General features: G+C 32.8%; 1 protein-coding gene across 1 annotated transcript; it reads right to left on the reverse strand.

Annotated features, from left to right (window-relative positions):
- Positions 1-7,491: 7,491 nt before the first annotated feature.
- On the reverse strand, positions 7,492-13,389 carry LOC140798441 (auxin-binding protein 1-like). Its single transcript, XM_073152269.1, has 5 exons — positions 13,251-13,389; positions 12,462-12,568; positions 11,341-11,541; positions 10,359-10,426; positions 7,492-7,774 (listed from the first exon to the last, which is right to left on the reverse strand). The coding sequence occupies exons 1-5, from the start codon at positions 13,345-13,347 to the stop codon at positions 7,672-7,674; spliced, it is 576 nt and encodes a 191-aa protein (XP_073008370.1). The 5' UTR covers positions 13,348-13,389; the 3' UTR covers positions 7,492-7,671.
- Positions 13,390-16,358: the final 2,969 nt, after the last annotated feature.

Here is a 16,358-nt window from a genome sequence, read left to right on the forward strand (position 1 = left end):
GCTTAAGCACCAGGTGTGGGGGGGCGGGGGTGACTACCCGAAATCCGTGGGTGTAAGATAGAAATTTTCTATTTTACACCCATTAATTTTATTATTTAAAATTAGACATGATCAATAAGCTCAACTCGCCCAAACCTAGCCCGAACCTGCTCGATTTTTATTGGGCTAAGCATGACCTGAGCCCAATTTAGGCCTAGCCCGACCCGAAGTCGAGATGGTAGTGGGCGGCATGGGATAAGTTTTTGCCTGTTTGGCCTGACCCGAAAGTCTGATGCACTACTCTCATCTATAGTCCAACCTATAATGCATGCATATTCCTATAATTTTTTTAGTCCTACATTGGATATTTAGTAAACTATATATCAATATATAAGTACGTTACCATAAAAGATAACTAAAATCTATTTACATAAGCCCATTAAACTTGGTCTAATAAGATATAATATTTTTTATATTTAACCCATTATGTTAGACCCATTATATTCAACTCATGCTAAATATCTAACGGGCTAGAATATTCTAGCCCGGCCGACTCGCTCGATGATCACGTCTATTTAAAATTGTATGTTTGCTAAAATGTTTAGGGTTATTTCTTTTCCTTCTAAATCAGGGTGCTATATATATATAAGTATAGGGTGTTATGTAACATTATCAGAGATAAGATTAGTCAAATTTTAGTTTAATTAGGATAGATTGCTTGTCCTATGTAAACTAAAATTGTCAGAAAAAAAATAATTTAAATTTCAAAATTTTGAATCAAATTATAACTTTTCAAAACTCCTGCATAAATAAGAATATAATGAGAATTTATTCTCTTGCCTTCCAGCCATAAATGTTGCTCGCTTTTGTCAAGCTAAATTCTAGGCCCAGAGGGCTCTCTCTACTTTGATTCTCTACCAAAGGCATCAATCAATCTTGTTGTGATGTTTCCTTAGTTCACATGGTGATTCGTTTCTGATTTCTTTAATGCAGTGGCTATGAGTCCATGACTTCGTATCTCCATCAGAAACGCATCTACTTTACTAGTCTTTTATCCAGGTCTTTTGGAAGAATAAGTTAGTATAGACTTGCCGACATGTAGACTCTTAATTATTGTCTATTTTTATAAAGATGTCTCTCTCAACCACATAAATGTTTTCTAAATCTCTCTTTCTTCTTTAGTCGTTCATTGATTTTTATGTTAAGAAACTAAATATCTATTTGCTAATAAGTTAGAGAAAATTTAAAAGGAGAAATAAATAATTATTTGTCATTTTTATTTATATTGTTAGAGTGGACCGAGAAATATTAGATGCTTCTAGATAAGATATTCTTCTTCATTATTCTCAAAATAATAATGATGTCTTTATTCTAATAATAATTATTCTTATGTTCATTTGTATTATAGAATAACTGTGTTATAATTATCTTTGATGTAATATAAAGTGAAAGAAAATACGGGCAAAATGTGTTTTGTATTTTTGAAAATTACCATAGATAACTTTTGATTTGATATAAAATAGGTTGATAGGATATATATCAAGAGTAAATTAGTAATTGAGTTAGTGTGCCGTATAAGATATAATTTTGATAAATAGTATTTATATTATATAATAAGATTATTATGATATTTAACTGTTATTATAGAATAAGGAGTTGTAATTTAAAATAAATAAGAAAAGTTACTCCAAAAGTGAAGGGAGGTTAAGGTTATTTATTACAGAGTTTTTGACTAAACTAGCCATGTTCAAATTTATTTTTACCGAAGTAAACTACTTTTCAAACTTATTATTAAATGGGGTCTAATTTACTATAGCCCTAATAAAAACGCTGAACTAAATAATATTTTATCTCTGAGTAAAAATGCTAATTAGTTCAACGTTTTTGTCTTATCCTAAAATGCTGATTATGTATATAAATCATTTTAACTTAATTTTTATGTAAGGATACAAATGCTGAACTGATTAGTATTTTTAAAAACACTAATTAGTTTAGTGTTTTTATTAGAGTTACAGTAAATTAGATCACGTTTGGTAATAAGTTTGAGAAATACTCTATTTCGGTAAATATAAAATAAAAAGAAGGGCTAGTTTGGTCAAAAAAACTCATTTATTACATTCCATGATCTCATGGCACTGACGAAGGCAAGAGGACCGAGATTCGTACAATCTGTCGTCATTCTTGCAAAAATGAACCACAACTTTCTCTGAGACATATCACCAAACACCTTACATGCTTAAGAAGTTTTCTCAACAACCGTATGGACGTGGTGGACAAGCTTTACACACACAATTGGCTCTCTCTATTATAGTTGGCTCGAGTGCCTTTTTTATTGCCCTAATCTAAAAAATTACTACATATACAGTATATACTATATTACAGTGCATTTCCAACTGTTTCTTTTAGAGAGAGTCAGACTCAGTTATCTAATCTATATGTTGAAAAATATTATAACTATTTATATAGCTTATAATCTATGAGGTTGTGATCAATAAAAAAAATAAACTACAGTGATACTTTTATAACTATTAGTAAGCAACCATACCTCCCAACTACTAGGATTATAACTATTAAACCATATACATTCTTATCGGTTAAAAATATTTATGTATTTAAGATATCCACACAAAATCTAGGAGATTTAAAAGAATAAACACAGATAGAGGGAGACACAAATAAGCTGATATGAGAATTTATTCTCTTCCCCCCAGCCATTATTGTTGCATGCTTGCTTTGCCAAGCTAAAATCTAGGCCCAGAGGGTTCTACTTTGGTTCTCTAATGAAGCATCAATCAATCTTGTCATATGGTGATTCGATTTTGAATTCTTTTAACTTACTGAATGACTTCATATCTTCATTAAGAAAAAAGAGAGAGTATCAACTCTCTACTAATCTTTTGTCTGTGTCTTTTGGAAGAATAAGTTTGGTACAGGCTCGTAGCTAAAATATTCTTTAAGATATAGTATTGTTTAAACTATTTTCTCAACTAGTACCTCAGTGAAATCACTGTTCAAATCAACATCTATTTCTCTAAATAATTTAGGAACTCAAATATTCCTCCAATAATTTTGAAAAAAAAAAAAATAGACCTCATTCTCAAGAGTCAACAAAAGAAAAAAAAAGGAAGAAAAAACCATACGACTGTTAGTACATGAAATGTGGATCATCAATCATGCCAATATCTCATGCAAACAGTTCTTTGCTTGAATTCTTTATTTGAGAACGCCAAGAAGAGGACGAAAGGAATGTTTCCTTTTTGAACTTTTTGATTTGCTTGCATCTATAGTCAGTATGCTGCATCTGAACGCTAGCTTATCCTCTCAAGCAAGAATATATATATATATATATATATATATATATATATATATATATATGAACTAGTACTAGTAGTAGTACAACTCCTCCTCATTTGAGGCCATCTTCTCTAGTAATCCTTCCTTCCTTCCTTCCTTCCCTTTTTCATCTTTGCCAGAGTTTAGAAAGGAATGGAGAGAAAGGAAGATCCAGCAAAGCGTCTTGGCATCTGCAACAGACTCTTTGCATTTCTCAAGAAGTTTCCGTTCCATCGACAGGGGCCAATCATCCAAGGGAATCCAACCCAAAGAGATCAGGAGGACACTGAGATTCCTGTTCGTTTCTCTCATCAGATTCTTAACGCAGTGGAGCTAGAAGATGGGTTCACTCCTGGGGAAACAAGAAGAAATAACAAAGAGAAGGAATCCACGACAGCTAAAGAGAAGGGTTTGGAGAAGCAGGTTACATCAGTGAGGCAGACACAAGAGGCAAAGTCGAAGGGTTTTAACATTAACGAGGAAGCACAAAATTTCATAAACAGTGTTAGGAGGCAATATTCTGGTCCTTCACCAAAGAAAGATGAATAGGAGTCAGTTTTTAAGCAGATAAAAAGAAGGATAAGAAATAGTTTGTTCGAGCTTGTTCCTTAAATGTTATCAAATGCATATATAGTTGTACGATCCATATCAATATAACATATTCAGTGGATAGTCTTTTAATTCATGTGCGTGCTTGCTCACCATAAATTTAGGGTTAATTGCACCTAGATCACCTCCCTCGCACCATTGTTTCTAAATCATAGATAATTTTGTGTTTAGTCATTTATTGTATTTGGATGACTTGTTGATAATTATGGATGTTAGTAGGTCTCTTTCATTATGGCTGCTTTTGAAACATATGAATCGCTTAATGATGTGTGCTTAAACAAGATGAATTTGATGTCTATTTATTTTTATTTTTTGGTGCAAATTTCTCGACGGGTATTCCCTTCAAATACTTTGGAGCTAAAATTTCTCCTAAATGGTTATTAATTATTGGGCCTAAAGATTTCTTCTAGCTCGAGTTGAAACCAAATTAGCAGGGTGAAAATGCGCCCTATGCTATCTCAAACTACTGAGGCACGTCACTCTCATTAACTCGGTTCTCAACTCTATGCCGGTTTATCTTTCTCTCCTCGAGATGGATGCCAAATCCTCGTGGGAGAAAAGTGATCATTGATATGGCATGCACCTTATGGGCTGGGACAAATGGCCACCTTGCCAAAGAGTGAGAATGGCAAGGCCGTAAGGGATCTACACTCTACACAAACTGCCCTTGCAGCAAAGAAGATCCTTGTTAGTCATCAACAGTGACCTAGATTACTGGGTTCAGATGGTTTTGGCCAAATACGACCCTGACCACCCTTAGAGAGAGAGGGGGGTTTTAGATCACTAGCCAACTGTTTCTTGAACGAGGATGTCTTGTTATGATGATTTCACTGAGGCATTATTTGGTCTGAGGTGAGAGGTTTTGTGCTACGACAGCTAGTAAAGCTCATGGTTCTGATGGTTAACATGTTTTATTTTACAAGACCTCCAGGGACGTAGTTTGTCTTCATTTTTAGAGCTGTAGATTCCTTATCCCCTTAGATATCTATCTCAGTTTGCAATGTTGTAAGGAAATACTAGTGAACATCTCTCACGCCTGTGTATTATGAGACAATCTTCCCCTTGCCCAAACTATAGTATTATGGCTATATTTATATCCCATATGTTCCATCTCGCTGTGGACTTTTTCTTTGGAATGTCTAGACTTTTTCATTCCGAACCTACCAACTATGGGACAATGGGAATTAGTTCAAAGAAGATTGTTGTTTAACTAGGCAAAGGAAGGGGTTTTCTTAGGGCCCTCCAAGTTCAAAGAAGATTATTCATAGCCTGGCAGCACTTTTTAGAGGCAAAAATATGTTAGATAATATTCGATTCTATCAAATTTCACATCCAATATGAACTTAGATTTAAGGAAACAGGTCGAAAATTGAGAATAGTGAACAGGAACAGAATAAAGAGTGAATTCTTATTTTTATTTTCTTCAATTGAATCTCTAATTTAATTTGAGGATTTTTTTTTTTGTGTGTGTGTGTGCATAGTTGCTACTAAAAAGTGTTAAAATGTCATGTTTACCACTCAAATCATTGTACTCTTATAAAAATATCATTCTTATTAGTTAATAACTAAGATTCAAAAGAGACTATTATTTTTGCCTTTGTATAAATTTTTTTAAATGGTTTCAAAGTTATCAAATATTTTATCCAATATCATAGTACAACTAAAAAAGTATTTCTTTTATGTGAGACGAAAAGTATTGATAAAGATTCTACACAACTTCAAGAAAGAAAGATATTTTAGTTATTTATATGTGTTTGTTAACTGCCAAAATAATCTGAGGATATTCAGTAAAAATACTAACTATAATGGCAATTAAAAGATAATATCTGATTTATCTCGGTATCCGAATTAAACGATTATGCTTACCAAATTAAGCATCAATTTCCAAATTAGACGACATCAATTAAGAAGAGATTTTATTTTGTGCCCATCATAAACAGCATCTTTTCCAAGTTAGGACAACGCATCAAATCTACAAACACTTTGAGAAGATTCTTAACCATCGATTTCAATGCTACCAAACATCCAACTAACTATAGTAGCAAAGAAGAACTTATATATATATATATATATATATATATATATATAAGCTTCCCTTCTTCCCAAAACCCTAATAAACAGATAGAGAAGGATGGCAGTAATTCCATTATGGAGTAATCTTAATGTTGTATTTGGAAGAACGGGTATAGTGGTATGTTTGTTCCTGTGGCAGTTGTGCTACAACATTTTTTCGTCACAGTAGGTGTTAAAAGATAAAGCAACATCAGCTTGTTGACATGGAAGAAGGGATGGCTCCTCGCTTCCACCTCTTCGTCAATCTTTCTTCTTCTTCTTCTTCTTCTTCTTCTTCTTCTTCTTCTTCGCTTTTTTCTTCTTGTTCTTCTCCGATGTCCGCTCTTTTTTTTTCATTAGCTAGTAGTCTTTTTTCTTTTTTGGTGACTAAGGTTACTACCAAGAGTTATTATCGCTTTGCTATTCAATATCAGTTCAGTTATATTCAAACTTATTGAGGTTACATGTTTGTGACAACTTCTCTAGATTACTTTCTTCCACTTTATGAAGACTATTCTATTGTAGAAATATATTTGTGTAATGATCACCTTCCTAACCCCACAATTACTATAAGTCCAAATCAGAAGTTGGAACTAAATTCTGACTTATATAGAGAAAGTTAAGGTTACGATGGATCTCCAAAGTTAAAAATAAACTAGAGATCCAATGGTTGGATGTTAAAGTACTTTTACAATTGAGATAGATTCGGAATGGAGAACGAATCTATTGGAATGGATCATAGAGAGGGGAGGCCGAAGAGGCATGGTAGTGAACGGTTTAGGGTTATGTCAAGGTGGTGGAGATAGCAATGGTGAAAATCGATGAAATCGGTTAAGAAGGGATAGAAAAGAAGTAGGATTATTCCTTAGAGTCAAGGGGTACGACCAGACGAAGAGGAAGGCAGTAATGAAAAATACTAGATGGTGGCTAGAGTTCTAAAGCTTGGAGGCAGTCGAATAAAAAAAAAGGAGACAATCTTCCAAATTAACTTTAATAATCCAAGAGGATTATTCAGGCGCACACCACATCTATTTATAGGTGGCTCCCTGATTCGACTACTTAGCAATGAGATCGAACAAGCTCAAATTTTATTGCCTAACATAAACAAAAATACTTAATTAAAACATTTAAACTAAAGTTCCTCATCGTCGGACGTTCAAACGGTCTTGAGGGCGTTCAAATGCCTAATTTATTTCTATCTCTCGGATAAATGCGTTCGAATAGCTTTGAGGGTGTTCGAATGCCTATTAATATTCTGCTATTGGGTAAATGCGTTTGAACGGCCTTGAAGGCGTTCTAACGCCTTATCTCGAGACTTGCTCCTTTGACTGACTGAAATATTTATTTGTTGTGCAAACAAACTATTAGCTAACTATTACAATTTGCTAGATGAGTGAAGGAGAAAGAAATTGTTTATTGTCTGCTCAACAATATTATGCAAACATACTCTTTTGCTGCTTGTTTTGATAATACAGGGAATAAATTTAATTCTCTTGTCTTATAGTATGGGACTCCACATAAAAATTATGGTCCATAGGATATTGAGAAGTTTTTGAAATGTTCTTCCAGAATTATGACTCCACCAAAAGTAGCATACAAATTGAAATAAGCAATACATATGAACATTTAATAAGAGGTCATATGAAGAGCTAGCAACATTAATCAAGTGAAAGGAAAGACATCAAAGCAGGAAAGACATCAAAGCTCATCCTTAGCTGCATGGAGGCATTCCTCATCCCAAAAGATGGGATATTTCAACTTGGCTGCAGTATGAGGCATGTTCCAGTCATCATATATAAACCTGTAAAAAGTGGATCATAGAATTCTATTATGCGATGAATGATGACAACAATAGTCATTTGATTCGAGCACGCAAGACAAATGATGTAGAACACCGTAGATTTCAATTAGTTCTGTAGAACTTGTACGAGCATTAGATACTCCAATTTTGACAAGTGATACCAAGAAGATTCACACATATTCCAGCATGCACCAAAAAAACTCATTTCATTTGCTAAATGGCACCCGAAGGACGAGAAGGGTATCTAAAGTTACATGTCAATGCATATAAAGACTAGTATGTGATTCCAAATTCCTGACTAAAGCAAAATCAGATGATAAGAGGGACCTGTCATAAAAATCTAGCCAATCTATATGCATTCCCGAGGGCAGCTTAATGTTGTAAAGCCTAAATGTACTATAGGAGTATCCCAGCAGAAGTCCTCTTAGATGTACAGAATACAGTTTAGGACTAGAGAAGCTCTTATCACTATGATAGAGTTAAGTCAAAGAGACAATGAAAGATTCTCTCCTTTTTCTCATTAAGAAAATTGTTATACTGGATCCATGTATTGAATAATGTTACAAAAATTCAGAGAAGGGACATAAAATGTCCTTTTGCTCCATATTCACCTATATGCAGTCTCTTAAATATGCCATTCTAGGGCAATTCCTAATAAGAAGATAAAATTCATGAAAGTATGGCAGCATATATCTATGTGTAAATCAGCCAAAGATCAAGGCAAGATCAATAATGAGTGATGGTACTTGGTTTATCTCCGTGGAAAAGGTCAGCTTCATAAACTTTTGCCACTTGGTTCAAATGTCATACACTCAAAAGAGTGGTACTTCACAAGTTTACAACATATCCAGATATTTCAGAAAATCTTATACACATGGACTACAACATTATCAAACAATCTTTACTGCTGGATCTAAAGGAACAGGGATGCCAGACAAACCAGATGCATGTATACCACAAAGTGCTTTTTCTAAATGAAACTTTAAACGCAAACAAACAAAGTGCAAGACCACAGATAGGTAAAATGTTACCACACATATTTGGCTTGATCTATTGGTAGCATTACAGCACTTTAAGTAGGTCCAAATGTGTCCCAACAGGATGGAATGATATATTTATGCAGCCATATTATGGTGAATAGTCATAAAGAAATATATATTACTAAATAGAAGGCTGATATTTTTACCTGCTTTGTCTTACAAATGTCACCATGTCACCACTTCCTCTGAAGATGATAACTCGGATATACAGGGAGCTTGTAAAAGGCTCAACAAAGGGTAAATTGATTATGAAGATGATTACATGATCTTCCTAAGACTTCAATTATTTAGTCTATTGACAAATAGATATGAATGTTAAGAGCTGTTCTTTCTGGAATTAACAAATAATTCGAGGGTTTTAGCCCTTCTTTTCCTTCTTCACTGTACCTTCCTTAATGAGTCGAAGTATCTCTTCTTGTTTTTCTAGTCAAGATTGGTTAAGTAAAGGAAGACGGGAAGTGTTTCAGGTGATGTTAAGCCTAATTAAAGTTTAGAAAGCTAGTACCTTTAATTTACATTGAACAACTAATTTCGCTGAGAACAACTGGCAGTATACAAGTTTTATATCCAATTCCATGTATGATTGTTGCTAATAGGTAAAAAAAGAGACTGGCAAGGTATGTACTTTAGGATGTTGAGTTTGGTTGCCATTTTGAGTGGTCAAATTTTATCCCACAAAAAACAATCTAAAGAAGTAGTATAAACTAGTTATCAAGATTTTCTATATAACAGAGGTGCCCTAGATGAGAAATTTTCTCTCTAACTATTCCTACGTATAGAGGAGTACTTTGGATGGTTCATTTTGCATCAGACTAACTTGCAATGAAGAAAGTAGATTTTGCGCCAGCTTCTGTTATAGCTCTTGTAGCAAGTCCCTCTATTATCTGAACTTCTATTGTCATGAGCTTGCACGATCTTTTATCTTCAATTCAGATTGAACAGGGCATAAAAATTTGCCCTATTTTTTTGGAGAGTAAAAAAGAATTGCACTATATTACTAGAGCCTCCCCATATTGAATTGTTCCATGTTGCCTATCCTTTTCCATTCTAATAAGATATTGAAATGGGATTATACATTGAAAGAGCACTTCTTGATGAGGAACAGGTATCACTTGATTTCGGTATGATATACAGAGGTATATAACAATAGCACAGTCAATATCTTTGATATTTGTAAATATGGCGAAAGAATATAACTACCGATGATGAGATGCATCAAGATTGAGCCCCATTACGATGACAAAGAATGGCAAGGGATCAATATACAAGTAGAAAATATAATAGTAGTAGTAGAAAAATTCGTTAAACATCGCTTGGTGTGGCATCAAGAGGAATCTCTAACTTCAACATGAAAGAATCTGTTCTCAGGTTTGCCCTCAGAAAGATATTAGACTTCTAGAGTGACTCTGACTATAATGAGCATCAAAAACCGACTCCAATCTCAAGTTGAAGCCTATGAAAATTAAATGACCGTGACTGTGATTTTGCACATAATGCACAATATTTCTGACAGAAAACAAAACAATAAGGTTTGATGTACTAACACTTTGACTGGTGGACGTGATATTGTGACAAGTATCTGCAAATCTTCATTCTTGTCTGTGTTCAAGACCTGCATATTTGTTGTATAAATAAAAATAGAAATACAGAATTACTCCAAGAACCATATAACCAAGACAAGAAATGTAACATGTGCCCTTCAGTCCAACCATAGATGCAATATCATGCATTTGATATAACAGTCTAAGAGAAAAGAAACTGTCAGACCAAGATCACAAAATTCTGGCTATTCTTCCTTCTTATCTTTGAGTTATGCTCCAGATGACCTATATTGATGGGAAATAGTGATGAAGGTGATGATAAGAAGCAATTAGCACTCTTGCAAATCAATAGATCTGTAATGCTACTTGATATGCCTTATTCTTTGCTAGCCCCTAAATGTCTCTTTCATTTACTAAACAGCAACCAAGCAGCAAACTAGAGTACGAAAAAATTATTTTTTGATCTCATTTGTTCATTTTTCATACATTTTTAGTAATTTATAGGTTGACCACCAATATCCGGTCACAAATTGGATCATAATACAGAAATAAGGGGACCAATTTCTGCATTCATCAAATAAGTTAAACATGCATGCTGAAGAAGAGGAAGTAGAACTGGAAATGTTTAGGATAAAATTGATACATCAAAAGCAGTACATAGACAAAATCTTCATCAGATATCACCAGATCAAATTAGCCAGCACAGACTGAATATATCCCACATCCTTTTCAGAATTCAATTTAAGAGAGAATCATGGAGGATAAAATGAATTATCTGAGCAGAAAATAACAATGGAAAGATTGGAAACAAAAAGGTAGCATTCAGGTCTGCTATAAGAGTCTCTTAAATATATAAATTTGTAGGCCACATTTAGGATTCCAACCATGATTTAGAAAAGCCCCACTGCATGAGGCTCGCACCATTGCAGGGTTGCAGAGGGCAAGATGCAGTTCTGGTAAACAAGTATAGCTGTCAATTAAATACCTGGTGGGGATCATTCACAGGGATTGAAAACGTGCTATTCTGGTAGATTAGGAATTCCTCAGGTTGTCCTGGATACGTAAGTGTGCTTGAGCCCAGTAAAAGAGTACCTCTTCCTTTTAAGACAATGAATACCTCTTCACAAGAGTGCCTGTGGATTGGTGTACTTGAGCCAGGGGAAAGTGTTTCAAGCCAAACCTCAACCTAACAAGAATATGTGATTGCATGAAGTGGTGCAACAGTATATAATTTGCACTGTATAAGTATATATCTTTTCTTTTGAGACTGTTGGTTCGTCTGAGAAATTATTACAGCTTTGTACAGAACACACATTATGATAGGAGTATACATGAAAGAATGTCATATTTGACTGTAATCAGATTTGTCAACCAGCTAATCAACTACTACTTAGTTGACAAGTGTAAGCCACTACTATTTGTCGCATGAACTCCTTGCCATTCTTAAGTAATTCTATGTTGATGAGAGTGGCTCGTATTCTCACGGTTCATACTCAAAGGGCAATTTTCTCAAGGGGGTGAAGCACAGCAAAGCCCCCGGAAACCATGATACAATGTAACCCTAAACCAGAACCAGTTGAGTTCAAAATCCTAGTATTATTCAGACTAGGGTCTTGTAGTGTATGTGTAGGATTTACAAATATCCTTCTTTCTCTTGCTTTTCCTTGCATTGGTCTAGGCATAACATTCTATTATTAGGAAGCTTAGACTGCCATATTCATGTTACAGAAAAAAATCTATTTTTGGTTTGAATTTACTCTGACAATAGCTAGATTAGTGTTTTCTCAACCTCCCAACAAAATTCAACTGCTACTGTCATTTTACCTTAATACCTTAATAGCTATCACTATTCAATTTTGTAATGAGATCAAGAATTTCCCATCCATTTCATTCTTCTCCATGATGCGTTGATCAAGGAATTCAAGAAAATCTCACTGGGTGTAAAGACCAGGTATCTTGGACAGGTACTGAAAATACTAAATAACAATGGTTAGGCTTACCAAATATTGGCAGAAGAGTTATACAAATAAAGGAAAAATGTTTATATCATGGTTTGGTTCTCATGAATGAATTTCAAGTTTTCAATGTTGCAGCTGCAGACATTACCTCCTTCATTCCATGAGAAATAGCACCAGCAAGGGTGATATGCATCAGACCTCTTATTCCATAGTTGCTTTCGGGTATCTCACTTATATTTCTGACCAGTGAAGAACCTACTTATATGAAAATTGGGAGTTACGCAAACAATAAACAAAAACAATTTTTTTATCTCTAATTTAATATGATATAGCAGCAAAAAGAATTTATTATTCATAAGAAGAAAACAAGGAGCTTCAGTGTTAACTTAATCATTATATCAAGGTCTCTGCTGAGGCTCAAAGTGTTATCTAGTCATGCCTCATATAAAGTCTGGTAGCAAAGAAAAATTATATGAATGTGGTTTCTCAACTTGGGTACCAATTACGATTCTCAACTTTCTTTTATTATTGTTAATGATTCTGCAATCAACAATGATAACGCACAACAGAAAGTTAAGTAGTCAACAAAAAAAAAGAGAACATAAACTGATCAGCAGGCACAGTAAATAAAAAAACACAAGATTTATTTCGTGGGAGCCCTTCACTGAAATGGCCATAGGACTTTGCCAAGATTGACCAGATATAAAGGTATAAACTTTAAACATCATTATTGACTACCGCAGTAACACGGACAAAAATTCATGAATGGATTAAGCAATCCTCCTCTTATAGGTAGAAATCACCACCTCCTTTTCAAATCCAACAGAAACATTGATTTTATGAACTAATTTAGCCCAAAAACGAATTAAAGCTCCCAATTTTTTCAGTCAAAGACGTTAATTTAATAGAAAAATTATGTAGAGAAGGAGAGAGGAACCTTGATTAGAGCAGAGAGAGGAAGCTTGGACGGCGAAGGAGGTGAAGAGGAAGAGGACGAGGAAGAGGACGCTGTCTGGTAGAGAAAGTCTACTCATTTTTCCTTGCAATTCTAGAAGACGTCAGGTGAGGTAGCTAGCTTTCCAAGAGGAAATCTGATGCATATTTATAGATTGAAATTAATACAAGTAAATTTGCATTTCACACCCTACATTAAATGGTATTAGAGTTCACAATCAAGTCTAGGCTTTGAACTTTTCAACAGAAAAAAAAAACACTTGTACCAGATAGTTGGGGGCTTTGCAAATTTAATTGCATTCGATTTTTTTAATTAATAATAATATACTCTAATATGTACGGTAAATTATATGTATTATATTATAAAATATAAATATTTTTATAAATCACACCTTGTATTTTACTTGTTTTATGATTCACATCTCCTCGTTGAGAATTTTATAATCAAAATTCTCATTTTTCTATATAATTATCATTTAGCATCCTAGATTAACACCTAAATTACCTCTTCTTCATCCTCTTTCTCTTTCCTCTTTCTCTTTCCAAAAGAGTAGAAGAAAAAAAGAAGAATGAGAAAGAGGAGGGTGAAGGCGAGGAAAGACGGTGACGGCGGCAATGACGACGACAACAGCAACGGTGAAGGCGGTAGGTGGAGAAGATAATAGAAGGATATAAAAAAATGAGAGGAGATAGTATGAGTATTTTAGTAACTTAGTCGACGTTAATTAGCTATAAAATTCTTGAAAACAGGTGTGAATCATAAAATAAAATAGGTAAAATATAGAGTTTAATTTATAAAAATTCCTAAAATATATATATATACTTAAAATTAAACTTTTTAATTGCCAGATGTGTCTTGTGAATAGCCCACTCTTAGTCCCTAATTACCTGCAATTAGGTCTAATTGACACTTATTATCTTCCCATATATTATATTTTTACTTGTAATGTAAAAAAAGCATCATATCAACATTCATTATTCGATGCATTCTCAACTTAGCTTTACTATCAGTAAAATTGGCTTGGCTTTTAATTGTTATAAGTTAGAATATATAAAGTATTTGTTGGTAAAAGGAAAATAACCTTAACTTTTTTAAAATAAAAAAACAAGTACATATAATTATATAAGTTGAGAATAAATTATCAAACTATATATAGAGAAAAAAAAAAGTTTATAAAACTCAGTATCACTATCACTAAATATATATTTTTTTCTCTCTCTCTCGATATATATATATATATATATATATATATATAGTTATATACCAACTTAGCATTAGTATTGGTAAGTAAAACTCGTCTTATTTATACATCTTTGTTATAAACTTCAAACTTAATACTAAAATAGGTCTATATTTTATTTTAGTCATAAGTAAAATATTAATAAATTCACTGTTTTACTTTTAGATAAAAATGCTGATTCTTTTCTTTTTTATATATGAATCGCTAAATTATTTTATGTCTATTCTCATTACCTAGCAAAGTATTTCAATAAAAATGTTAATAAATTAGTTTAGCATTTTACTTAGAGCTATAATAAAATAATCTATGTTTAGTATTAAATTTGGGATGTCATATATATTGATAAATAAATTTAAAAATAGCTAGTTTGGTCAATTATGTCATTAATAAGAAAAACAAAAAGATTACTGTCATTGTTTGGCCACTTCAAGACTTGAGTTTATGATTCATTTTGAACTAAGTCCAACATTATCTTACTACACCTTAAACTATTGATACCTTCCACTGAGTCAACCCATTGTTGCATTTCCTTTGATCCATAAAAAAAATTGAGCATTGCTAGTTGACCTCTTCTTCAATTTGTGAGATAAAATAATCAATCACATTCTTTCTTCTACCATTAACATACAATATCCTTCGTTAAGTTGATGTACAGTATAAAACTTAAATTTTCTAATCACCTATGGTATCCAATGGCATAGGTGATATAAAACTTTAGATAAGAATTATATTACAAATGGGTTTGAATGATTAAAGATTTGGCTATGTGGCAGTGGAGGAAGTCATAGATGTAGATTGGCTTACTTCACCTACATATTTTAATTAATTAAAAAGTACTAAAAAAAAATTTAGTTGACCTTCATATTAGTTTATTTAAAATGATAAATTGATGTTTTATCTAATTTGACTACACTTAATGCACAATAACAAAGAGTATTTGATCAATTTAGAAGTGTTTCAAATGTTTTTTTTTTACCGGAATAAACTATCCCTCAAAATTACTACTAAATGAGGTTCAATTCACTATAGCCCTGATTAAAATGCTGAACTGGTCAGTATTTTTGCTTAAGAAAAAAACGCTGATTAGTTTAGTACTTTTGTTTGGTCCTAAAATGTTGAATTGATCGGCATTTTATGTATATAACTTTAACTTAGTTTTTCAGCAATTAGAGCAAAAAAATACTTAACGATAAAAATGCTGATTTTTAAAAACGCTGATCAGTTCAGCGTTTTTGTAATAACTATACTAGCAGCCTATTTTGGTATAAAAAAATGATAAAATAGGGTCAAAACTCCAATATCAAATGCTAACTTTATCATGGGTGACTTCATATAATTTTTTTATAGACCATAAATTAATCACCTCAGTTTATATAGGAGCAAATGAGATATTATATTCTGACTGTTTATTCACAAAAGTCGTCATTAGATTGATATCACAGTAGTTTGAGCAATCGATTCCTCAATATGATGAATACTCTTTTTCAAAATTTATAATAAGTTATAATTTTGAGCTTTTTTTTATTATGAAATGTTGATAAATTATATAATTTCTTCGTCCTAAATTCCTCTCGTTCCTAAATTTTCGAGATTATAAATTTTGCGAGAAAGAAATAAAGGGCAAAAGAACTTACAACAGATAAAACATAAAACATTTATTTTGGAAAAAAATCCATGGTTAAACCCAAATAAAACATAACAAATTCTATCTAAAATAAAATTATTTATTAAAATTAATATATCAATTATAAAATGGACTTATAAAATGTCTACTGATACCCACACCTATATTTATAAGATTTTATTTGCTTGAATCTACTATATATTTTTTTCTCATAATTGGTTCTTAA

The sequence above is a fragment of the Typha latifolia genome, chromosome 12, assembly GCF_019914945.1.
Source record: "Typha latifolia isolate L0001 chromosome 12, TyphaL0001v2, whole genome shotgun sequence".
Classification (NCBI taxonomy): Eukaryota; Viridiplantae; Streptophyta; class Magnoliopsida; order Poales; family Typhaceae; genus Typha; species Typha latifolia.